Genomic DNA, 26997 nt, shown 5'->3' on the forward strand with positions numbered 1-26997 from the left:
TACATTGTTGCAGCAACTCTTTTCACGCTCTGTTCCTGTGTCTTCAAAGCCCACCTTTCTGAAAGTCTGCTCTGATTGATCAACCGCTTAAAGCGTGTCGGAAATGTAATTCCCCTTACTATAATCGGGTTTCAGCTCCCAAGGCTTCATGAGCAGCTGTAAACATTAATAATATATATATATATATATATATATATGGTAACTACGCCATGGGTGTTAAAAGTCCATTCTTGTGGTGAAAAAACAGCATCCCCTTGACAAACGAATTCACTTACACAACAGTTCTTTGAGGGTGGGCAAAAGCAGCCAGTAGGCGGACATTATGCAAATGTGTAAAATGGTGACACAGCCATAGATGTAATGGTAGAACTACAAATGAAGCGTTTCAGGCAAGCGTTTTCTGTTGGAGAGAAGAGTTTGTTTTGGTGGAGAGTTTGTACTTTGTAACTGCAGCGTGTTCAAGCGGCTTCAAAAAAGCATAATACATGGCTTTTTGTGGGTCTTAAAGGAACACTCCACTTTTTTTGGAAATTGGCTCATTTTCCAGCTCCCCAATAGTTAAACAGTTGAGTTTTACCGTTTTTGAATCCATTCAGCCGATCTCCGGGTCTGGCGGTAACACTTTTAGCTTAGCATAGATCATTGAATCGGATAAGACCATTAGCATCTCACTCAAAAATGGAGATGGTCCTCACTGCAGAACACAAGATCCAGGGGGCGTGGTTGGCTCTAGATCCAACTCCTCCCACCTTACAATTACCTAAACCTACCCGTCTCCACCCCCTGATCCCTAAACCTACCCATCTCCACCCCCTAAATGTGGATCCAACCCTGCCCCCTGGATCTTTGTTCTGCAGTGAGGGGCTACTGCAAAAATGACTAAAGATATATTACGCAGTGTCTGAAAGTAGTCCCCAGCTAGGTAACTAGTTATGATATAGCTGGGGACTACTTTCAGGCTCTGCGTAATATCATTGCGCCTGCTGCACCCATGGTACAGCAGCAAAGTTCCTTGATTATTACGCCAGAATGAGAGTATAGTTCCTAGCCATATCGGCCTAGAAAATCGCAACTTTTAATTTTCCGTCAGTCTTAGCACACAATGTAACTACAGAAGAGTCAAGTTTTAAATAGGAAAAATATCGAAACTCTTTGGTCATTTTTGAGCGAGATGCTAATGGTCTAATCCGATTCAATGATCCATGCTAAGCTAAGCTAAAAGTGCTACCGCCAGACCCGGAGATCGGCTGAATGGATTCGAAAACGGTAAAACTCCACTGTTTACCTCTTGGAGAGTTGTAAAATGAGCCTATTTCCAAGAAAAGTGGAGTGTTCCTTTAAAATAGAGCAGAAAGTCATTGTCGCATGCATTACAAAAAATGGAAATCTTCCTTTGTATATTTGTTTTCCAATATAAATATCTAAACATCCTTAAATCAGGATACATTTGAGTTGCAATTGAAAAATTTGAACAATTCAATTTATGCTTCAAGCACGGACAAGCATCTATCGATGGGGTACGACAGCTTGTTTTATCTTTTGAATTAAGCTGACTTTTCTGAGGTCATTGGTCGATATTACTGTTGTAATTATAAACTCCCTTGTCATTTTTGTTTTAAGATCTTTAGACATTTGCACTGGAAAACGACAGAAATACTGAGAAAGAACATCACTCTCACAGTTTGGTCAGAAGTTATTTCCATATTCTAATGGTTGGAAGCACAGATTTTCAAGCCATAAGACTTTTTTTTTCATTAAATTAATTAAAAAGCAGAGGTGGAAAGTAACGAATTACATTTACTCGCGTTACTGTAATTGAGTAGCTTTTTTGTGTACTTCTACTTTTTTAAAGTAATTTTAATAAAATCTGTAATTTTACTTTTACTTAAGTATATTTTGTTTGAAGTATTGTACTTCGCTACATTTTAAAACCCATTAATTACGGAATTTAAAAAAAAGCAAAAAAACCTGTATACTGTTGTAGGGAGTTTGACACCCTTGGCCTATCCCATTGTTGCGTCCCTCCCACTGTTAAAAAGTAACTAAGTAATTTTTACTCTGTTTTAAATGAACTACTTTTTACTTTTACTTGAGTAGATTTTTAGACTGGTACTTTTACTTGAGTAAAATATTTTCGTACTCTTCCCACCTCTGTTAAAAAGTAATAAAGCTTGGTTGGAAGTTGTATTTTTAAACTCAGAAGTGTTGCTAAAGCAACTAATTGACTTCTCCCCAGACATTTACATTTGAGAACATATTGACGTACTGTAAATTTACCTTCATAAGACTTCCAGAACGCCTGATAATATTAAAACATTGGCATTGAAATCCTATAGACTTAAACAGAAAGAGGAGCTTTGCCACATACCGAAACCATAACAGTGTTTAAAAACCAAGCAACATACTAACATCAACTTTAGCAACCACACAGGAAAACCCTGACATTGTGGTGGTAACTGATAGTGATCTTCGGTTCTAATGATCATGAATTATTGACTTCTATTCTGAAATGTTTTGATATAGAAAGCCCCACCTGAAACAAACAATGGCCTTGATTCCTGATGTTTTGTTTTGCCGTGTTTCTAATTTTACCCCGTGCAGACTGTGGGCTGTGTTTCATTTCACCAAACCGAGTTGCAAAGCACATAATCAATTTGAGATGAGGAGAAAAGGTCTGATTTATTGTGATCCTCATATTATTGTCCTTATGCTGCATAAACATTCAGGCAGGGCGAGACGATCGGCTGGTGCGCTGAAAAATGGCAGACTCGTTCATAACTGCCATAACCAGATCATTTTACGGATCGTAACATGCAAATAGCCCCTTAATGAACAGCAACAAGAAACAAAAAAATACTACAGGCTCAAAAGCACACTAGATTATTTTATTAGTTTTTGTTTTTCTAATAAGGAACACTACAATTTTCTCATATTTCTTTTTTTCTCTCTCACTAGAACAGTTCTAAAGTTGAGGTATAAAAGGAGTTTATACAGACTACCAAGTCTGAAAATGGTGGGGTTTATATACAAGTGAAATGGAGAGAGGAGAGGTAGAGAGGGAGAGAATGGTAAATACAGAAGGAAGCGTGTACTACAATTCTAGTAAAATAATGATAAAAATCGAGAAAATGTGCCAATGTCATTTGATAAGGTGCCGTGGAATCCACCTCCGATCATAATCCCAAGTTTCTTAACAGATTCTACAGATGGGGAAAAGACATTAAGGAGCTCAAATCTACCAATGATATGTAATGTTCAAAATCATCATAGCTTATGCATTTAGTCCAATGAGGCATTTTATTCCATTAATTTAGTAGTGAGATGATCAACAGAGTGGATTTTCACAGCACCTCAATCAAATGCTACCAGCTTTGACAAACCCACACAAAAAAATAACACTCAAGACTCCCGATCCAAATAAAACTGAAATGCTAAAATGAATATTACAAAGACTAACAAATATTACTCTCTCGTGAGCGAATCCAAAACCCCCAGCAATAAAAAACTAAAATAAAAGGATACAAAAAGAGAAAATACACTGAAACATTCCACAATCTGTACAGTGACATCCATGGATGACTGATAGAAAAGAAAACAAAGAAATTTGGTGTAGTAATCATATTAGTTGGAGATATCCATATGAAATGTTTAGAACTAACAGTAATCTATAGAGGACACAATAACAGCTTGAAAAGCTCCTCAGAGTTTGTTTTTCCATGTGTACATATAAACAAAACCCCAATTTACATTTCAATGTTATTAAGTCCTTTGTGTAATATATAGAATTTCCATTCATATATCAAAACGCCCTGGTGCTTCCGCGACTAAAGGTAAACTTGGGGAAGAAAAAAAAAAAGAGAGCAAAACATAAAAACAAGTTCCGGGAATACAAACAACTTGTCTGGAAAAAGTAAATATAAATTCATTTGATGTTCCTCTACTAGCTTTAGTCCATCTGTTTCAAATCACAACACATCCAGTGCTTATTTTTGGTTAAATTTGAAAGGAGAAAAGCCCTTGTTGCTTGGCTATGTTAACTGATTACAAAACAACAGAGTTCCTTTGTTTAGTGAAATTGTAGCAACAACAATAAAAAAGAAAGAAAAAAAGACAGCATGCTTTACCAAGGAACAGGTGCTTTCAATTGCACGTACAATACAATCAGTTCAAAAGCACGAGTGAGTGACGAGACAACCCAACCCTTAAAAAACAGACACCCATACACACAACACCGTAACATGAGAGGCCATAGCACACAGCCAACCAAAAGAACTTCATGATATCTGTAGCGATTTTCCTAGTCGGAGTTATTGGTTTACTGCTATGGCCTCCTCAGACAGGTTTTTGTGTAACGTGGTCGGCGTGTCACAAATGCCTGTTATGAAAACGTGCGATGAAATACCACGGAAATCCTAGAGAAACCAAACACCAGCATGAAGCACTGGATTGGGCAGTATGAAGTTTTCGTTTCTGGAGAAGTTCATTTGTTTATTTGGTCTATTACTCGCACCCTCTCCTTTTATAATATTTTTTTGTCAAAAAAAAAAAAAGTTAGGCTAAATGGAATCACTAAAACATCTCAACACCCTACATGCATGGAAGACAGTGGAACATTTTTTCTTTCCCTTTAAAAATATTTCTAAATACCCATCCGTGTCCCAATCCAAAACGAATACTCCAGCTATCCATCCAACCCCTTTCTGAACACTTGGTTGAGTTCTTGTCGAGTCTTTTATTTGGCGGCTGGTGCATCTTTGTGGGCGGAAAAGGCTGCAGGAAAAATACTGTAGCTAAACTATTAAAAACAAGGTCAACGTCAACTGTTGGGAGAGTGGACTGAGGAAACTCGTAGTAGCCGACCGCACGTCAATCGCTTATCGTCGAACTCTTCACTCTATGTTTCCCCTGTTTCACACCGAACTCTCCTGCGATCAGCTAGTTAAAGTGTTCAAATGTCCGGCGTACCTTTACGCTGATGGATTCCTCTCCATCCAACCACCAGCTCAAAGTGTTATAGACAGGATTTGTGCTTAACACAACGTTGAAGAATGCAGGACAGATTGTTTTGTGAGAAAGCCGGAAGCAGTGATTGGAAACCGTATTAAAAAGCGGGCTGAATGGCATTTTCATGGTTTAGTTGTCTGAGGTTGTTCTTCGACGAGCAGAAGGTGCGACAACCATTGACAGCACTTTGGTACAAGCGAGGAGGGAGCTGTTGTGTAATCCCCATCATGACAAGTTGAAACAGGAAAGGTAAAGCGGAGTTGGGCGTAGACCGTCCACCCTTTGAGGACGAAGTGGTTTATTCAGACCTGTCCTCAGCAAATGTGACGTTCTGCATCTTCTGCTCGAGGAGCATGTGTGTGTGTTTCAGATAGTCTGGTTCAGCGTGCGAACCCTGGCACACCTTGAAGAAAGTGGAACGAGGACTATGGAAGACCTTTGACATCTGCTAGTGATGGACGAAAGCTGTGAGCAGCAGGAGAGAACGGGCGAGACTGGATGATGAGATGCTCTGTGTGTGTGTGTGTGTGTCAGTGAGTGTAGCATGAGCTACATTAGCTGGAGGTGTCCGAGTGGATGCTGCCAGGTGGTCCTGGTGGAGAGGTGATGGAGGAAGGGTTGGTGTTGTCTTGCCAGCTGTTGTTAGCCTGTGGAGAGAGTCACAATAGCAGTATGAGGTAAAGTAACACGAGTAATGAAACTGAAGACTTAAAAAAAACTTGCAGCTAAACAAAAAGGATGTATGGAATGTTGTATATTTATATGAAAATTATAAGGTTTCCACAAAAATATGTTTAATATGCAAAACAGCATATTAGAATGATTTCTGAAGAATCATGTGATACTGAAGACTGGCGTAATCATGCTGAAAATACAGCTTTGCAATGCAGGTATACTACTTTTGAAAATATATTAAAATAGAATATATTTTCAATTATTTTAAAGTGGTATAATATTTCATAATATTATTGTTATTTTGATCAAATAAATGCAGCCTTCGTGAGTATAACAGACTTCTTTCAATAACACCAAAAATCGTATGTTTTCAGCGTGGTAGTGAAATTGTAATTACATTATTTTATTATTATTTAATTCAGCTTTGCATTGCAGGTATTAGGGTTGTTACGTTTATTAGCAAAAACGAATAAGAAAGCTTGGAGGCAAAGCAAACACCTTGATGTCAAATTAAATAAATTAAAGTTTAAATAAAGTAAAAATCAGCAAACAATGTGGAACCAATTAAATAAGAAACGAATGTTAAAAAAAACTTTCCTTACCTAAAAACTTGCTTACTACCTTAGAGAAACGACCAATGTCAACAGGCTTTTCAAAATCCAAAATATTGCCAAACAGGCACTTTTGCATTTTGTTTTGAAACTAAATCATCCGCTATCATCTTGTCCGTCTCACCTCGACTCACTCTCCTCACGTGATAAATGAAATCTGATCTGCGATGTGACTGTCATTCAGCACAATACAGTTTTTAATTGTAGTGTCTGTGCTCTAACTGAAGGAAATTATTTTTATTACTATTAAAAATTAAAACGGCGGTGGGCAAATGACGCAACTGGTGTTGTTGTGGCTTAACAACAGTACCACCGTCAACACAGTCTATCGCAGCAAGCCTAGCAGGTATACTACTTTTGAAAATATTTAAATAGAATATATTTAAAATTGGTTTAATATTTCATAATATTATTGTTTTAATCAAATAAATACAGCCTTCGAGAGCTTAACCTTTCTTTCAATAACATCAAAAAAAATCTTACGTTTTCAACGTGGTAGCGCAATTCTAATTTAAAAATATATATATTTTTTTATTTATTTTATTTATAATTAATTATCTATAATTATTTTATAAAATATATAAATAATATATACATTTAAGTTTTTAAAATTTAAATCACATTTAAAATACAATTATTTTAAAACAATTTTGTAAAAAAAATAATTTATTCTTAATGTTCAGGGCTTGTTCAAATAGTTTGTCCAAACATACAATATTTAGCTGCAGGTGGCTGATAAGCATCTAGAGACAGTATTCACACCAGAACACCAAACATGTTGAAACAGGAAACAAACAAGCCACAACTTGCAGGCAGCAGACATTAGCCCTTCAAATGATCTTTAAATCTACAGCAACACTAAGACCAACAGAGATGATCTCAACAGATTAATGCTCTTCGTGAAGTTGAACTAAATATCTTCCTTTGTGTAAAGAAAGAAACTGCACTCTAAAAAATGCTGGGTTAAATACAACCCAGCAATTGGTTGAAAACAACCCAGCATGTGTTCTGTCCAATATTAACCCAGCATTTTTTCTTTCTTTCTTTACACAAACAGCAAATGCTTTTTCTTTTAGAAGCAGTTTGTTGCTTGACTGTGTGTGTGTGTGTCAGTGCTGCACTCACATCTAGACGGTGTGGGGTGTAAAGAGGACTTCCTGACAGATCTTCATAGCCTGCCGTCAGGTGTGTAGCACGGTGCAGGATATCCACCTGTAGCACACATACGTCTCATCAGTATCAATGGTCAGTCACCGTTTCTTAGTCATACCAGTGAAAGTATAAACAACACTGCTAATACATTAATGACATCATCCATATTTATGCTCAAAAACACATAAACAAAACTGATATGACAAACTACAACGCAAGAGTAGTGAGTTTATATATGTATCAGTTCAGAGTCAATGCACTGCCTAAACCAAATCATTCTCTAATATGAAGATGTCCCATCTGTTTATAGTTCATGAAAGAAAATGAAAATTCTGTCATTAGTGACATGTTTTGAATAAATGCCTCATTTGAATCGGTTCATCATATAAAGCGATTGTGTCTCTTCAGAAGACTTTTTAGATAGAAGACTCTTCAGACGTTTTGTTGTGTAGACTTTCATTGGATGGGCAAAAATGATGAGAGACTACTAAAAATATCTTCATCTGTGTTTTGAAGATGAATGAAAGTCTTTTGAGTTTGAAACGACATGAGGGTGAGTAAATGACAGTATTTTCATTTTTGGGTGAACTATCACTTTTAGTCCAAATTGATTTGCACTGCACTATTTCAGTATGTCACTCGTGTAAAGAGATCCACTCTACACTCCATAGTGGCTCACAATGATAAAACAGCAAATTTCATGTTTCTTTTGAGTTTAAAATCAGACTATTACAAAAATCAAGAAATACATACATTAGGAGAAGAATGAGAACTCAGTGTTTAGATGTGAACAACATTACCACACATCAGATATGCATTTAATTTAGAAACACATTTGAAAGTTTTCAAAGTCAGATGTGAAAAACAGTTTCACACACAACAAGGTTTGATTCTTTCCAGATGCTGGAAAAATAAAGTATAAAAACAACACAATTGGCTGACAGTGTAAATGTGGCATCAGAACAATATATAAGGGCTCAAAAATAAGGACGTGTTTTGGCAGGTAGCTCAGATTTGTACTGATACTTTCACTCACCCCATCACAATAAAAGATGATTTTTTTTTTTTTTTTTCCACCATTTATGTGTTTTTTTGAAGTTAAGCTTACTTCAAAGTTGGGTAGGCGATTTCGAAAAGCAGGAAGGGTAGCAATAGCGAGCTAGCTTTGAAAGCATTAGATCCCACCCTCTCTGCATAATCACTCTCCAAAGCCACACCTCCTCCAAAACACATGAACACACGATAACTAGCAACACGATGAGAGACCGCGTTGGTGGAGGGTTGAATGCAATGCTGTCAGATTACCTCTTGTCTCATTCACAGAGAAAACATTACAGTACAAAGCGCATAATATTACAATAATAACACCTTCCATTCTCGCTCGGTCTGCAGTAGCGTAATGTAATGAGCTGATTGCTATAAGGCTGTGAAGAGACTTTTAACCAGCATAACAAAAAATGTTTTTGAACCAAATCGCCTACCTTGCCTTTAAAAAAAAAAAAAAAAAAAAAAGATTATTACTTAAATTAAAAATGTATGACTTATAACACAAAACAAACTTTAACAGTAGTGCAATTAAGACATTTAATTCTAATACAAAATGTTAAAAAATATTTCAAATTATTTAAAAAAAATTAAATAAATGTGATAAAAAAAAAAAAGTATTTATAGAGCGAGAGAGAGAGAATTTTTTTTTTAAATCACAGGATATTACATTTCTAAATTTGCGAGTCATAAAACACATGCAGTAGTGGTGTGATGGGGCAGGTGACTGTTCAGAAAAACTGACCCAAAACACTCTCAGTGGTGGCCTTGGGACATCAGTAGTACATCCTTATTGTTGAGCCCTTGATGAAAAGAGTTCATCTAACAGGAAGGAGACAAAGGATTGGCTAAGGACATGACTGTGGATGACTGATGAAGAAATGAAATGGAGCAATGCCACAGGGAAGGTGACGGAGCTCGTTTTTCAGGATAGAGCTCTACACTCGGGACTCATGAGCCGAAGCCCTCTGGGGTGGGAGCTAAGACAGATGTCACGGGTTGGGACTAGCTTTGGGGAAAGGGGAAAAGAGCACTACACTGTGAGCAGGTATGGAAGAGGAAGGGCATTGAGGGGACGTCCTCAGTGCCTACCTGCTGCTGCTGCTGCACAGTAGTAGTGACACTGATGCCATCCCCGTTGAGTGAACGCAGCCCGAGGTAGGCGTCTCCTGCGTGAGAGAGGGTGTACGACCCAGATGACCCTGCAGCAATACACGCAGCCCATCAGGCACGCAACCCTGCCCAGGTCGGGTTTTGGAAAAGCCTACAGTGTGTGGTGAAAATCTGTCTGCCGTCTATGCAGAGTATGAAAATCAGGACTAATCGCATTCCAAAATACAAGACGGTCATGATAATCTGTTTGACTACTTCCGATGACTAGAGACGACAGGTGAAGAACGGGAAGCAGCGATCACGTACGTACTGATGTGGACTGTTGCTTTACATGAAGGTAAACAACTTGACATCCTAATTCCTCTAGATTGATATGATGCATTGTTGGGACGCTGACCACAGGATGTGAAACAGAATATGTGGAGGTGGGGTTTAAAAATATACGTGGTGACCGAGTATTTTTAAAGATGACAATACCAAGTTAAATCACCTACCTTCTCCATTCTGCTTCCTGAGCAAATAGAGGTTCAACTACTCTAACCAAGTGTGTGTGGATGTCATGTGTGCATATGAAAGTAACATGAAAATGTTAAACAAACAAACAAACAAACAAACAGCAACAATAATTTCGGCAGAGATAAAAAAACAAAACAAATTAGAGGCTATGTTAGTCATCAATGGAAAGTTATTGGTTATCTCCACAGCCTTAGAGGAAATCGGTCATGCAAAACCAGAAATGGAAGTGAATGTTCACTTGGCCAAGGATGACAGGGGGTGGTATGATCAAAACAATCGTGAGTGAGTTTATATAACGTAATGGAAATTTAACAGACAGATGTTTAATTTAACAACAATTTGGTCACATCTACATTTAGACAATCCAATTATGATTAAATACTTTAATCCAGGGATTCCCAAAGTTTTTTTCGTCAGCCAAACTCTTCAATACATACTTAAGCATCCCTTCAGATAAATGTAAGATTTTTTATAATATAATTAACACCACATTTACATGTTCACAGTTAAAGGTCACATGAATAATTTCCTTTTTTAGTAATTGTTTTTGTATGGATAATACTAATAGTTCATAATTTACCTGAATCTTTATTGATTTATTAGAAAAAAAAAATAAAAAATAAAAAAATAATACATTTTTAGCTTTTCATGAATTTACAAACTCCCTGCAGTTCCCTCACAAACCCCAGTTTGGGAAACCCTGCTATAATCAAATGAGATGACGTTGTTTTCATTTTATTTTTTCCCTCTGTAATATGATGGATAAGAAACAAATAATATGATTATTCATAACAAATGAACAAGTCTGGCATAAGTTTAAAATCAGACGGCCTGACTGAGCCTGAAACCTGTGATCGAACATTATTAATGCGACAAGTTGTGATATGTAACCATAAAATAAACTCTGCTTCGTGCTACGCCTAATAACACCCATTCATAAACACATTTCTACAGATGTGCGATGAATGCCGTCATACGCCCAGGTCCATAGAAAAACAACACTATGACGGCTTTATCCTATGTTTACAAAACAGCTGTTACCTAGATACAATCAGGTCAGCTTTGCAGCGCAACCAAGATCGACAACTCTAAATCTCACCCAGCAAGTACTTGATGCAAATACCAACAAACAAGCATTCTCGATGACAGGGAAAAAGATCTTATGATGGACAGACAAGAACAGACTTGAGAACAGATGAAAAACAGAACTTAGATGGAATGAAAATAGGGTGAAAAGCATGTAGACAGGAGAGTGATTGTGGCAAGCGGTGTGCGCAGTGTAGTTTCACTATTGGCTAGAGATGATGGGAGGGCTGCTGTGCACTTTACCTGAGTTGGGTGTTGCTGGAGAGTTTGCCTGGCTGGCCTGTGCCGACACATTGGCAGCATCCACGGCTGTTTTAACGGCGTACAGGTTAGCTTCCTCCTGGAACTTACCAATGTTCTTCTTGTACCGAATTCTCTTGTTGCCAAACCAATTCGAAACCTGAGGTGAAACAACTCTAATCAGACAATTTCATCACAGTGAACTACAACTAATAAGACATTACTGCATATTTCATTTCATAAGTGCAATCTGACACGTTTTCTCATTCTGTGCTTATCCTGCAGATGTCCTTGCATGCTGAACTAACTCACTCAACTGCATTACACTAATGTTCACAAATTTGGGGTCAGTACGATTTTTTGGGGGGGAAATAAATTAATACGTTTGTCCTGCAAGTGTGCTTTAAATTTACTGTGTGAGTAAAAACATTTACATGGTTGCAAAAAAATTCAATTTCAAATAAATGCTGTTCTTTTGATTTTTTTTTTGTTCATCAAAAGAATCCTGGGAAAATGCATTACGGTTTCCACAAAAACATTAAGCAGCAATTTATTATCCAACATTGATAATAAATCAGCATATTAGAATGATTTCTGGAGGATCATGAGACAATGAAGACAGTAAAGATGCTGAAAATTCAGCTTTGAACACAGGAATAAATTACATTTTAAAATATATTCAAATATAAAACACTTATTTTAAATTAAATAAATGCAACCTTGGTAAGCATAAGAGAGAAAAAAATAAATAAATAAAATTAAAATATTAAAGACCCCAAACTTTTCAAGGGTAGTGGAGTATACTGCCATAATGCACTCAGTTACAATGTTCCATAATCGGTGTTTCCTGCATCTTGTTTTCATCACAGCTGAATCAAAAACATACTCTGAAAACAGTGTAGCCCATCTGCCATTAGGAAATGTTGAATAGAACTTTCTTCTTGTGAAATCATTTGTGTATGATATCAAATTAATTATTTATCAGTGAGTGAGAATTGAAATTTGATGTAGGTAGCCATCTATACATCTAATGTCAGCTGTAGCTTTTCTGATCACACAAATTTAACATTAGCTGCAATTGTTTCTTCTATTGTTAGTAAAAGAATTTCCCCACACAGATCAAACAGAAATGTGTAGAAGTTGCTACCTAACTTTTGAAGCTGCTGCTATTTTGCAGTTTTGACTTCACAAGTTATGTGGGAGGAGACGGAACTGTCATAAAATGTTTCCAACTTGTAATTAGGAGTTCAACAAACATTAACGGTTTTCACAAGTGGGAAACTTGTAATTACGGGATGTCTGAGATGATGTGAGCACAGCACAAGTTCACAACTCAACTGCAGTTGTAGTTAAAGGGATAGTTCACCCCAAAACTGAAAATACTGTCATTATTTACTCAGTCATGTCATTTAAAACCTGAAAGACTTTTCCGAAACGCAAATGAATATATTTTGATTAATATGCACGCTGGTGTGTTTTATCTTCCGTTGACCATATTTGATATGCAATGCTCAATGTTTATGTAGGGCTGCAACTAACGATTATTTTGATAATGGATTAGTTGGTCGATTATTCTTTCGATTAATCGGATTTTTAAAACAACCTATTTTCTTATTTTATTGACAAAAAACACACTATTCCACATTCTGTCCAATGCCTTTCAAACAAACGGGCCAACTGAATGCTATGAAAACTATTCAGAATTACACGCTGTTATCCCTTAACAGTTCCTACCTCTCATAAAATACTCGCACTGCATGTTGACTTTTAAACTTTAATTTAACTTTCAACAACAGATATTTCAGCACAATGGATATTTTTGTGCTGAATAGCCTATTAATTGTCTTCCTCTCTGTATTCCGTCTGACGTGCGTGCACGCCGCGCCAGCGCTCATTCAGTATTTCAAACTTAACACAGACTGTCAGGACGGACCTTTATGTACAAATGGAAACGCTCGTGTGAATTTGTGACATTTATAGATAAGGATATGAACGTAAACTGAACGTTTTTGCGCTGAGGACGCGTCAAGCTTAAAATAAAGAATTCATGTTTTTGGCAGCTTGGATCACGTTCTTCTCTCGCAGCATCTCATTCTGTCTTCTCCACTATTTTTAGATGCATTTTGTCCATAAAAATGTGTTATTCAGTGTTGTAATGTGACACAACCGGCTGAAGTTGGACGTGCACTGTGGGCAGACCCGATTAATCGATAATGAGAATCGTTGTTGATGATTTTTATTATCGATAATAATCGATTTTATCGATTAGTTGTTGCAGCCCTGTTTGTGTGTGAATAAAAGCCTAAATTAAATTTGTTCATCATATAAAGTTATCATATCTCTTCAGAAGGCTTGGATTAAATTGCTCAATTCATATGAATTATTTTTACAATGTTTTTTTAAGGCATCAAAGTTTTGGTGTAATGGACTTTCAATAGCGCGACAAATCACTCACGTTTTATTAATAATATCTTCATTTGTATTTCAAAGGTGAACCAAACGCTTATGGGTTCAGAATGACATGTGGGCAAATAAATAATGACAAACTTTTCTTTACTATTTCAACCCTGCAATAAGCAAAAACTGATCTGTATCTGCTAGTGACCTTTTTTGTTGTGTCATGATACTCAGATGTTAACAGCTGCATTATGGACATGATGCAACTTTTATGACAGGACATATCTCAACTAACTAAACTAATTACTGATGCTTAAATGATGAATTCCTATAATTTATGAAAACCATGTTTGACAAAGCAGCATAATTTCATAAAATAAAATAAAATATGGGGCAATGCACATGGGACTACTGTTGACCATGCGTGACCTTACCTGAGAGACCGTGATCCCACATTTCTTAGCCAACTCTTCCTTTGCTTCCTCACTGGGGTAAGGGTTGGAGAGGTGAGAGTAGAAGTACTCATTAAGCACCTCTGTGGCTTGCTTATTGAAGTTGCGTCTCTTACGTCTGAGGACAAAGTAAGTGGAAAAATTAGTGTTTCATTAACAGGTTAATAATTTGTGGAATAGTGCAGCCCAACAGATTAAGGCCGTGTTCACACTTGGTGTCTTTTTTGACTAGAAAAAGTTGACGAGCGTTTTTTTAATGAAAAACAAAGCTGGCAGCGTCTGTTACAAATAGCAGCTGAGAGCGTCTTTTGTTGTCATAGCAACAGCTGTAACAGTAGCCTAGCGATGTGTACTGCAGAAATGTCAAGAAAGAGTAAAAAGTTGGCTCTTGCGTTGGCTTTTGAAGTTAACGGGAAAGAAAATGTCGATTCACAACGACGTTTGTGGGTGCACGACATTATACGAGGAAGGAACCAATATTATGATAGAGTTTTGTGCTCATATCATACAGCTCCTTGTGCTCCGAAACTAGTACGAGCAGTCTATCTACCGGCACCTTCTCCATTTTTCTTCTTGTTGTTATGGAAACGACAGATCTCGCTACTCGCTTGTCATTGGTCAGCTGTCAAAAAGGCGCTTGACGTAGGGCGTTTTTTTTCAGAAAAGTTGAATTTTTTTCAACTCGAAAAAACGCTCTGAGCTGCAGAAAAAGACGCCGGCGGTGGCGTTTTAAAAAGCGCTCAGGACTTTTTGGAAAACACGGTTTACTCCATAGGATTATAATGTAAAACAGACGCCGGCAGCTTCGAAAAAGACGCCAAGTGTGAACACGGCCTAAGAGAGCTAAAAGTTAAATAAGCACAGATCAAAAAGCAGACACACACCTGGCATCGAGGAAGCGAGAGCGAAGGATCATGACGGCCTCACAGGTGCTCTGCTTGAGCTGCATCTGGATGGAGCTGAACTTGCGGTGTATGATGGCCACCATGCGCTCGATCTCTTTGGGCGAGATAGGCCGTGTGCGGGACTGTTCCCTCAGCAGGTTCATCACGTGATTGGTGAACTCGCTGCAAGCCTGTTTTCAAACAGATTTGACGATTGTTACATACATACAAAAATACATTCCCATTAAAAGTTTTTGAAAGAAGTCTCTCATGCTTCCCATGTAAAAACAGTAATATGGCGAAATATTTTTTACTATTTAAAAGAACTTCTGTCTATTTAAATATATTTTAAAATACAATTTATTCCTGTGATGACAGAGCTCATTTTTAGCATCATTACTCCAGTCTTCAGTGTCACGTGATCTTTCAGAAATCATTCTAATATGCTGATTAGCTGCTAAAAAAAAAAAAAAAGTTATTTTATTATATATGTTAAAAACAGTTAAAAACATCAATTCTTTTGTAACATTATAAATGTCTTTACTGTCACTTTTGATCAATTTAATGTGTCCTTTCTGAATGGTAAATATGTATATGAAATAAAACATTACATTTCTAAAAGATATTATCATTAGTTTTTTTTTTCTCATTATCACTCCACCAGTGAATGAAATCAGTAAATTTGATATAAAAAAAAAAAATGTCATACACAAACCCACAAGTATCTGCTGAAATGACTTAATAAAAGGTCAGATGGGTGTCTGTTTCTCACCTGTTCGTATTTCTCTAGTTCGGAGTGGTAGATCTGGCGGATCTGTGCGAGTTTGGCTCTGTAGTCGGAGTGCTCGATGCTGCCATCGTTGGGTGATCCTCCAGCCGCTGCTGCTGCTGCGGCCGCCGCTGCTGATCCACCGCCCTTCTCGGGCCCAGACACTCCCTCGGCTAGCAGCATGTTATCCAGACGCATGATCTGGGGATCTGGAGGGTCCTCCTCCTGTACACCTCTGATGCTCAACACTGCAGAAGACAAAACAAGGGTACTTTTCCCTATGCCAAACGCACTACTAAATTAAGTGTGCAATTCCTGGCAGAGGCAGCAGGGGGCAGCATGGTACTTCAGAGGCAGGCTGGAGCACGAGGCACGGATCCAATAATAGGAGAGTATGTGCTGTCACTACAAGCACAAGCAGCCATAAGTACACACCTCTCCGGCACTGAATTAAAGCAAGACCTGTCAACTTCCAGCTATAGCCCCCATCGCTCACACCTATACGAGCACCTCATCTACACTCCCATACATATGCACGGCCAGTGACTGAGGGCAAAGTGTAAGATAGATAACACAAAAATACATGACACTGAGGGTCTTTGTCTTTCCTCTAGACCAGAGTTTCATGAACCCCTAGTGGTGTGTGAGAATGTGGTGAAAGTGCCAATGGCACATTAAATAACATAAAAAGGTCTTGCTTTTTTAAGTAAATGTAGGAAACGATAATTGAAATGTAATAAAAATAGCAAAAAGGAGCCTAAAAATGTAAACTGTCATCATTTAGTCACACTTATGTCGTTCCAAAACTGAAAAACCTTTTTGCAGAAGATATTAAGCAGAATGTCTAAGCTTTAAGATCACCATTCACTTGCCCTGTATGGGAAAAAAGAGAATTGGACATTCTGCTATTTATAGTTTCCAAACTATAAACCTTGCTCAAAGGAATCTCTCACGTAAACTTTAGGTAAATCTTTTAGATCATACGGGTTAAACAGATTAAAAGATATACAGAGAATGTTTTGAGTAGATCTGAATAGTTAAGCACAGCGATCGGAGACAATGCTGTATCAGGTTTGTTTTGTTAGTGAATTGAAAGAAAGAGTAACTTTCAAACACAAATAGTGCAACTAAAAGGCCATTTGTTGGAAGCAATCAGCATTACATCTGTGGATGTTCTGTCTGTACCATCTCCACTGAAATCAAAGCTGTATTTCCCATCCTCCCTTTAACTGATAACACATTTAATGACTTCAGCTCATACCCTCCCCCAATAACAGCACAGAATTTGTTTCCAGCTCTCCCTCTTTCTTTTTGAAAACTTTTTCTTTTCCTTGGCAAGCAGCTCTTTTTTTCTTGTTCTCTCTTGCCCCTTCAGGGTCCCTCCACTCAGGTCCTCCCTCTTTCTTTCTCTCTGAGTCACATTCCATCTTTCGTTTCTCCCCCTCTCTGAGCTCAGGAATGCAGCAGACCCAGCCGCCTGAACTAATGACCCCGATTCACCATCCCTCCCTCTTTCCCTCTCTCTTTTTCAGCCAGCAAAACTCCCCAAAGTCAAACAAAAAGGAAGAACACTTTTTCTCAAGTACATTAAGTTTGATTCAAAGTGATTTCGGCAGTAAGATTCTTTTTGTGAATAACACCATTTGAGCATAGCATACTATTGTTTCATACGTGCTATGAAGTCAAACTATTTATTCATTTCACAGGGACAATAGAGAATAACACAGTAGCATAAGATTTCATGCATTTAGTCGATGGTTTAAAACAAAAACCAAAAAATTACATTTGAAATGTGAAAACCAGTGAAATTTTCCTTTTTTGCCCCATTTTATTAATTACTGTAAACTCTGCGTTGCTCATTCTGGTAGTAAATGCCATTAATTACTAAAATTAATATAATAAAACAAAAGAGAAAAACAAATCTATATAGAAATATTTACTTTTTCATTAAATACTCAACTCATCATTCCTGTCAATTATTTTCATTATAAAAGAGAGAAAAACAAATGTTTTAAGTTAATTCTGGTGGAACATTATTTCAATAATAATTTATTGTCATTATAAAACAAAGTATATGAAAATCTGTGCTAACAAATCTTAAAAACCTTGAACAGAGTCATTCATTCTAGTGTTAAATTAGTTTAAATTATGTAAATTACTGTAAAGCATTCTCAGCATTACCACAAGGGGTGCTATAGTGCTCTGTCTCTCAGTTTTCCCTTTTATATCAACTAAGGCAGAGCAACAGTTTAAAAACAAAAGCTGAGAAAGCTAGTTAGACTGTTGACATGTTTACAGCTAGTGAACTGAACATCACATCTGGTTTAATTGTACATTTAATCTGACATCACCCTCCGGAAGTACTGAGGTTTGTCAGTGTCACAATAACAAAAGACTGTATGCTTGCAACTAGAGATGCAACGATACCATTTTTTCAGAACCGATCCGATCCGATCCGATCCTGAAAATTCTGAGTATCTGCCGATACCGATCCAATCTGATACCAGCACAGTTTTCTTTTTAAATCGATGTAGAATTTCTATACTTCTGTGTGTCACTCTTGTGTGTTAAACACAATATACTACATATAGATAACATAATTTTAATGAAAAATAACAAATTAAAAAATATATAATCATAATCTATGACAAAAATACTATTATAAACTTGGTTTATAATACAGCAAAAGATACTCTAGAAAAATCATGGGTGCACAAAAATTTTATAAAACCTAGTGAAACATTTTTATTTACAAATAAAAGTGAATAAGTGTAGGACTAAATCTGGTGAAATGATACACATTGCTCTTTGAATTGTTGTAAAATACATTCATGAAAAAACAAGCAAATACATTTATATATAAATATATAGGCTACTATAAAATTAAAAGACATTTCTTTTAAATCTATAGCACAATAATGAAGGCAGCAACATATGATAGATAGGCCAGAACAAGAAAGACTGTTAATAATCTTTCATTGCGCAAAAGTATTATAAGTAAGGCTCCAATATAGAGCAGCAGAAAGCGCTTATGCTCGTCCCGTGCGCAGAATGATGCGCTTGAAGCGACACGGAGTCACAGCGCGCAGCCCTCTGAGTCCGCATAGAAACGTTCAAAGTACAAAGGGAAGAGATATTGATGCGTAGTGTATTAAATCTGTGCGTAAATTTTTAAAACAGTTTTAAACCTCAGTAACTGTGTGCTCTTGAAGAGAGTTTGACTGTAGTAACCGAACGCGGCACGCAGTTTGATCGCTGAATGGAGCGGCGGAGAGAAGAGTTTACCTGAACTTGAATTTAAAGACTTAAATATTCATCTGTACCTCAGATTAAACTACGGAACAGCTTCAGAACACTTGAAATATAGTGCATGGAAACTTTATGGTGCTTTATAATGTTTTTGTGCCTTTCGTGGGGCTCAACAATAACACAATAGTATACGCACAATATCGGATTTGGATCGGTCTCGTCTGACCGATACCCGATCCGCAGAAAATGACCGTATCGGAGCCGATACCGATCCTGAGTATCTGATCGATGCATCCCTACTTGCAACATGAACTCCTGTAGTAAAGCATGTGTCTGGCCTAAACTCAAAACACACCTTTGTTTTCCTGGATTGTGACCCAGACTCATCGTGTACGTGTGCAGCCTGATGGGTGAGGGGAGGCTCGTTATTTTTACGACCACAGCCCCACAATCAATAGAGTGAAATTTACCACCTCCCCAAAGAGTATCACCCACAATATCCATTAAGAGCTCTGCCTCCAGCCCAATCCCTCAAGCATACAGCCTTTTCTTTAGCCTAATTATCTCAATTAAGCTGCGATTACTGATAATTACACAAATAACCCACAACATGATGATATGGACCCCTAGAAATTTCTAACACCCCTTTATTTTTCAATTTATGAGCCTTGATTTCGAAACCCCTAATAATGAATAAAGTGCTACGGCTGGATACGTTTTATAATAGCTTTGTGGTAAACGCTTACAGCTACATTCTGAATCTCGAACATATTACGAGCCAGAAAAGCCACCGCATCTCAATGTTTGTATGTCTTTAAGAAGATTAATAAAGCCAACCTGTTAAATCTTTCAATTAGCACACTTCATTAATACAAACACACCGCCATGCTAATGAGATAATGTACATTTTAATGCGCCGCATCTGTCCAAGTTGCACTAATATCCTTCCATTAAATTTATGAATGATCGCCGCAAACGCACGCCTCTCCTCGCGGCAAGGAATTCCCTCATTTGTGAAGGAAAACGTGCAATAGGGCCGAGTGGAAAAAGCCAGCGAGCGGTATGAAATATTCAGAGTACCCGGCTGGGTTCGAGCGCATAGATAATCAGGCGCAGGTGACGTATTAAGAGCAAATGAAGGTATTGTGTTCGCTGCTGGACGCAGTACATTAATGCTGCCATTTTCTGTGCATTACTGAAGAAACAGTCCATCACGGCTGTGTCGGCCGCCTTCGCTCGGCCTCGTCTGCCTTTTTCTCTGTACCTCTCTGTGGTTCGCTCACCCTCCCTCCTCCTTTGGCTTGGGCCTCTCTCCCGTCATACCCCGCCTCCTTTTCTCTCTGTGCCCCCAGCCACCTCCCCCCATCCTCTGTTCTCCATTTCAGTCGAGTTCTCCATGTGAGCCGCAATCCCTCATGCTGTCAGCCCCCCCTCTACCTCTCTCTGTAGACAGACAGGATTAGCATTTTAATTGCATCAGCTCCCTTGGGTATTCTCAGCCTTTCACTGGGAGAGCGCAAGGGAGCAGAAGGGGGGAAGAGAAGGTAAGGAGAGAAAAAGAGGAGAATTGTGGGGGGAAAAGGGAGTCGCAGGAGGAGATAAAATAGCGAGGAGGAGAGCAGCCAGAGATGGAAAAACAGAGGGGGCAGGGAGCGCCTGAACGAGAGAACGTGAAAGGAAGAGTTGAAGATGATCGCGGTGGGCTGCAAACGAGTGTGGGGCGACACTTAGGAAATGACAACGCTCTGACCGCAACAGCCAATAAATCAAAAGGAGGAAGGGGAACGTAACGGGGGAGGGATCTGTGCGCGCTGAAAAGCACGCCCACATGGACGCAAACAAACATGCTAACCTGAGAGCTAAGTGGGATGTAAATAAGGGGAATTTATCTTCAAAACAAGAACGACTGCAGTGCCATTACAGTCGAAGTGAAATACGAGGGTCATTCCTACTTTACGCAGTGCATTTTCATGTCCCCATCACATACACCCTTACTGTGTAAATACTAGATATTACTGGTGTTTCTTCATTTGATACCTTTTTCTAAAAATTTACCTTTTTCTTTTTCTAAAAATACTTTGTTTTTGGGGAACACTGTTTTAATTGATGTCAATTATTTACAGAAATTAACACTTTTATTCGGCAAAGACTGCCGCATTAAAATGATCAAAAGTGATAATAGACATTTACAATGTTACAAAATATTTGTTTAAAAAAAAATTGTGTTCTTTTGAATTTTCTATTTATTTGAATATATTTCCACAAATTTATTAAGCAGCACACCTGTTTTCAACATTAATAATAAGGACTGTTTCTTGCGCATTAAATCAGTATATCAGAATGATTTCTAAAGGATCATGTGACACTGAAGACTGGATTAATGATACTGAAAATTCAGCTTTGCATCACAGGAATAAATTACATTTTAAAACATTAAAATAGAAAACAGTTATTTTAAATCAATAGTATTTCATAATATTTCTGATTTACATTATTTTTTGATGTATCAAATAAACGTAGTCTTGATGAACATTTGAGACTTCTTTCAGAATTATTAATGACAGAAATCTGACATTTTTTTCCGGCATCCTCAATAACACTTGTCATCCAACTTTTGTAATATCAATTTAACTGACACCGTCATCCTCCAGGAAGTGACAGAGTTTTAGTGGCACAAACATCAGTGAGCATAGACAATGCCTTCTGTGAGATTTTGGGCTATTGGTTGGTTTGCTGAAGACATTCGATAAAATCATTTGACGAAAAAAAACCCCAACAACTCCCGAACATCTTGATTTTGTTAAGCACTGTTAATTTAAATTCCTGAGCATGCCCAAAGCATATTTCTGAAAGTTTTATAGAAATACTTCCTGAAATTACAACATGCATATTTAATGAGCACTTGTCGTTCCTGTTCTGAATTCTAAGGAACCGCAGAGCTTTTCACGCACGTTAAAATGGTCGCAGTCCAACTGCAGATCCAAACGCACCTCACCACGAGTTCTTAAGAAGACCTGCAGCTGCGTTGGCTTAATAAAAACTAGAAACAGAGCCCAAAACAAGCCCTAACTTCCGACACAGAATCAGTGCTGAATAAACAACCGGCTTACCAGCAGCCAGTTCACGGTGCTGGTAAAGCTACAAGGGTTAATGGTTGCCAAAACCACTTAAGGAACTTAGGCAGGGAATGACAACACATGCCCAAAGATTCGGACAAACCCAGAAACCAAAAGAAAACGTGGACAACATTGCAGAGAATGCGTCAGCCAGCGCATCTGGTGGGATTCGAGTCTCGTTTCTCATGAGAAACTACTAGAGGAGGGCTTCTTGAGCGAGTGCCAGGGTGGTATAAAGCTGCAAAATCCAGCGGTAAGTTCCTGTTGTAAGCAGCTCAGGTTAAGTGGTGTCAGCGGGGCCTATTTAGCGGCACCCAGTGGCACACACACATGGGCCTATCCACGCCCTGTGAGGAGCGGCCATTGGTCAGCGTCAACAGAGGAGGATACGATTAGGGTGTGAATAGCGCTCCTACCTTAGGCAAACATGCTGTCTGCTCCAACTTGTCATTTATCAGCTCTTAATTAACTCAACTAGCATTTCATAGACCAGAACGGTGTACAACAGGCTTCGCTCGGCACGCAGAGACCGGTCAAACAAGATCACGCAGGTGAGAACACACTCCACCAGCTCGGTGCGGTCAGGTGAAACAGAGGGCCGAGGACAAAAGAAGTCTCCGCAGATGACTTCACTCTGGGAGGAAGAAGGCTGTTGCCGTGGCGATACGTCCTACCGACACGCCCCCCTCTCGCCTGCTCTCCGGCTCATCAGCGCAGCTGCCTCCTGTGCTAATTAGCACCGCCTCTTAAGGAGCTCCTAAAGACCTTGTGAAAAATGAACGCTCATTTGAGAGGTCGTTAATTTGCACTGTTATGCAAATTAGGTGGCAATTAAGCAATAGATCAGAGGAGCGGCTCCCATTTATAACGAGCGAACGAGAAATATGACAGAGGCAAACAGGGCCGGGGAGAGTGGCTGCTGGATGCGCTGAGGGGGAGTATAAACTAACCTTAGCCCACTGCAGCTCAGGCTGACAGACAGAGAGAGAGAGAGAGACTGCATTGTGCCATGTGTATAGGTGAATGGCACAGCATGTTCAAGTAAGAAGACGAGACGGCCACAGCTGCAGCGCTGAAGCTTTTACTGCATTGCCTCTTGCTCTTCATGCAATCGTAAAACTACATTTTGAGTGTTATTTTTGGCCTTTTTTATTATTTATAGGAGAGTAAAGAGAGTACAGGAAATGTTGGAAGGAGGTGGATCAGGAATAGGTGATGACGCTAGCCAGGCTGCCGCATGACCACCACCGCTCAATGTTGGCCCATCTGGAGACACCTTCACCTTAAAATGCCCATGCAAAAGTTGCCATCCCACTGACAGAATTTTGTGGGTGGTTGCCAGGATGTTGCAGTGCAGTTGTTAAGGTGTTTTGGGGCCAATTGCATAAACATAGCCTCTATGTTAAGATGGTGTCTTAAAATCTAGGATGACCAATTAGCAGTTAGCCAAGGGGTAATCAGTTTTATTTTATGCAACTTAGGGTTGTGCAAACAGACGATAGTATCGTCTATAATAGTCAGTGATATAGCCTGTGGCTGATGCCTTTGACGATAGCAAGAGGATTAATTATCATTATTATTATCAGGCTAGTATTATTATCTTATTAATATTAGGGCTTATTTGTTCCACCATATTTCTTTTTCCGCGTTTTTACAATGTTGCGCTTTATAACCAATCACACACAATTATGTTGAATTTATGAATGCAATGGCCAGCCAGAAGTGTTCAGATGAGTCGTCGCTGAATTTTGTTTTGTTGTTCAGTGCGTGCGCTCACTGACTGAATTCTGCTCACTCTAATTATCTCATCATAAACAACAAAATGCAGATGTACGTGCAATGCAAGTATAAGGGTGCTTTCACACTAGCACTTTTGGTGCGCACCCGGGTTCGATTGATGCCAGAGTTTGGTTCGCTTGGATGATGTGAACGCTGTCTTCCGACCTCGGGTGCGCACCCGCAAACCGTACCCGAGTCCACTTAAAAAGGGTGGTCTGGGGTACGGTTCAAGTGAACTCCGGTACGGTTCGCTGCTGATGTGAACGCAATCGTACCAAATCGCGGAAGTGGACTGCTATTAATGACGTATTATTTGAAAAAAATGTGTTTGTGTTTCCTGACGAGCGTGACTGACAGCAGAAAGCTGTGTGTCTCATTTCTGTTCGCCTTCAGCGTTCTTTAGAGCAATTGCAGTACATTCGTAAGACAGACGTAATGCACTGATGCTTTGTAAACAAAACAAACGGTTCAAAAATGTCAATATATAAAAGTGCAGAGAGCAATCTTATGCATTTTGCCGCCTTCTCCCGTGCCGTCGTTACTAAGCAACGGGGTAAATAGCTGCTGGCTTGACGACGCAAACGAACCGCGGTTCGGACCCAAATGAAATAATATGAACGCAATCCAGCGGGGGGGGCAAGGGGAGAGGGGAGCAATCGAACTCTGGTTCGGACCAGGCAATCGAATCAAGTGTGAAAGCACCCTAAGAAATAGCTTCACTGATTATAACGGGAGTGTTTTTTAAAGTACATACTCATGCTAGACTGAAGTAAGTGATGATGTTCTTTGGTAATGTAAATGTTTGCTCGTTTTCTGTAGCTGATGTTTGAACAATTGAGGAAATGTAAACATTAAATGTTTCTATTAAATTTAGTTAAAAACAGATTCAGTCATTAAATATTTTACAAAGTCCATATGCTACTTGAATAAAAATATATAATGTGTAGTTAATACATTACACTAACATTTGGCTGCTTCTAGCCATGCCCTGGAGTTGGTTCACTCTCCGGCCAAGAATCAAATTAAATAATCAAATAAATTAGCATAATAATACTGTGTATCCGTGATCTCACAGGCTGACAACAGGATGATACGACTATGGAGCATATCGCCAAACAAAATGCAAAATGCAACTGGCACCTGAGCATGTTGTTTATGTACTTGCAAAGGTATTTTAGCTGGTGCTTACTGGCCCAAGGCTAATGAGCCCATCTCCAAGTCTTAAATGATAGACTGGACCTTGAAAATGGTCTCTTTATCAATGTACACTAATGTTTAAAATGTTGGGGTCAGGATTTTTTTTAAAGAAAGAAAGAAAGAAATTAGTCAAAATAGCTTTTTCGAATTTCCACATTTGAATGGAAAAACGCTGCATTCGAATTTTAGATGTGCGTCAGGCAGCCTTATATGTGGCACACAAGATGCGATTACGATGTAGGTGTCATTGCATTTTAATGTTTTTTTTTAGCCTATCCATTTGAACCCACTGGATGCGGCGCTGCTCATTCGAAATATAGCAGAAAAAGAGAACATCACTGTGGAGAAGGTATTGTTTACCTCAAAACCGAAACCAAGCCGTTCACACAGAACACATATTATCGCATTTTCTATATCACCGTTCCACTCGCATCTCGCACAAGAGACAAGAGAGCGGCATGTTTAGAAAGCCATGTAAAATTAATACAAGTTCAACTTTTAAAAAAAAAAACATGTCTCGAGACTTTATGGCGGTTTTTCTGCATCCCACTGCATCTCATGTTTTTAAATGAACAAAGTAGGCTACTCTTTGTAATTATGTGTTTTAATTTTTTAAACATTACGCACTTTTTTCAAAGATAGTCTTTGTTTTCTTATTGCTTTGAAGAAACGTGCGTTAGTACGGTAATATTTTGCTCGGTGCGCCCTCTTGTGGCCTCAGGAGATAAGCCAAAAGCTTTTCCCCCCTAACTGAAATGATGCCTTTTAAATTCGAATATAATTTGAATATTGAAAACATTTTAGTCCAAAATTCGAATTTAGTTTTCCGCCAATTTGACAGCCCTAAAAGAAATTGATACTTTTATTGAGCAAGGGTGCATTAAATTGATCAAAAAGTACATAGTTGAAAAGAATAGCATTTATAAGAAATGTTTCTTGAGCAGTAAATTGGCATATTAGAAGGATTTCTGAAGCATCATGTGACACTGAAGACTGGAGTAATGATAATGAAAATTCAGCTTTGCATCACAGGAATAAATTACATTTTAAAATATATTTAAATACAAAAGTTATTTTAAATTGAAAAAAATATTTCATAATTTATTTTTGATCAAATAACTGCAGCCTCCGAGAACATAAAAGACTTCTTTGAAAATATTAAAATCCCAAATTATTTTTTTCACCCATTTTAAAGAAATATCACATTACACCTCTCACAAAAGTAATACCACACCTCTTGCCAGCTCGCATTCAAGTCTGTAGTGTAACTGGTTCAGGATCTGTTACTCGCTGAAAGCTTATACTTGAGGTAAGAGGGTTTATTCAAATCCCTAACCCCACGTTTGAGCCATAGCAACCACCACTAACTAGCCTTGTGTCCATCTTAACCTACATTATAGAGCGAGTTTGCATTAACACCTTTGCGTGAGACAAACAGATTATTGTAGTTTAACAAAAGGCCAATGCCTCGATCCAAATTGCATGCGTAGAAACTCCCTCCCCTCAAGAGAAGCTTAAAGTGAGAGGAGCTCGGAGCAAACTGACAGATCACTCCTGCTCAAATCCCCTCTCCAGCACTCCAGATTAGTCACAGACTGCAGTGAGGACCTCCACACAGGGATGGAAGGCTCCCATCAATTGTAATTAATCCTTAATTAGTCTGGATTAGGTGTTGGGCTCTGACTCTCTCCCACCCCACCAAAGCCACGCCAG

General features: G+C 38.5%; 1 protein-coding gene across 5 annotated transcripts in view; it reads right to left on the reverse strand.

Moving 5' to 3' along the window:
- Positions 1–2866: 2866 nt before the first annotated feature.
- Positions 2867–26997, reverse strand: part of LOC306869087 (pre-B-cell leukemia transcription factor 1-like) — a 42482-nt gene continuing 18351 nt past the window's right edge. For 2 of the 5 annotated variants that reach the window (XM_079415684.1, XM_079415686.1), the window contains 6 exons: positions 15947–16191; positions 15175–15365; positions 14273–14408; positions 11445–11601; positions 7416–7502; positions 2867–5651 (listed from right to left, as the gene is read on the reverse strand). In XM_079415684.1, the coding sequence (XP_079271810.1) occupies positions 7459–7502; positions 11445–11601; positions 14273–14408; positions 15175–15365; positions 15947–16191 (773 nt within the window). In that variant the 3' untranslated portion in view covers positions 2867–5651; positions 7416–7458. Of the gene's footprint in view, positions 5652–7415; positions 7503–9578; positions 9689–11444; positions 11602–14272; positions 14409–15174; positions 15366–15946; positions 16192–26997 lie in introns of all 5 variants that reach the window. The other 3 variants (XM_079415685.1, XM_079415687.1, XM_079415688.1) reach the window with 2 other exon arrangements.

This window comes from Barbus barbus (assembly GCF_936440315.1).
Source record: "Barbus barbus genome assembly, chromosome: 4".
Lineage (NCBI taxonomy): Eukaryota > Metazoa > Chordata > Actinopteri > Cypriniformes > Cyprinidae > Barbus > Barbus barbus.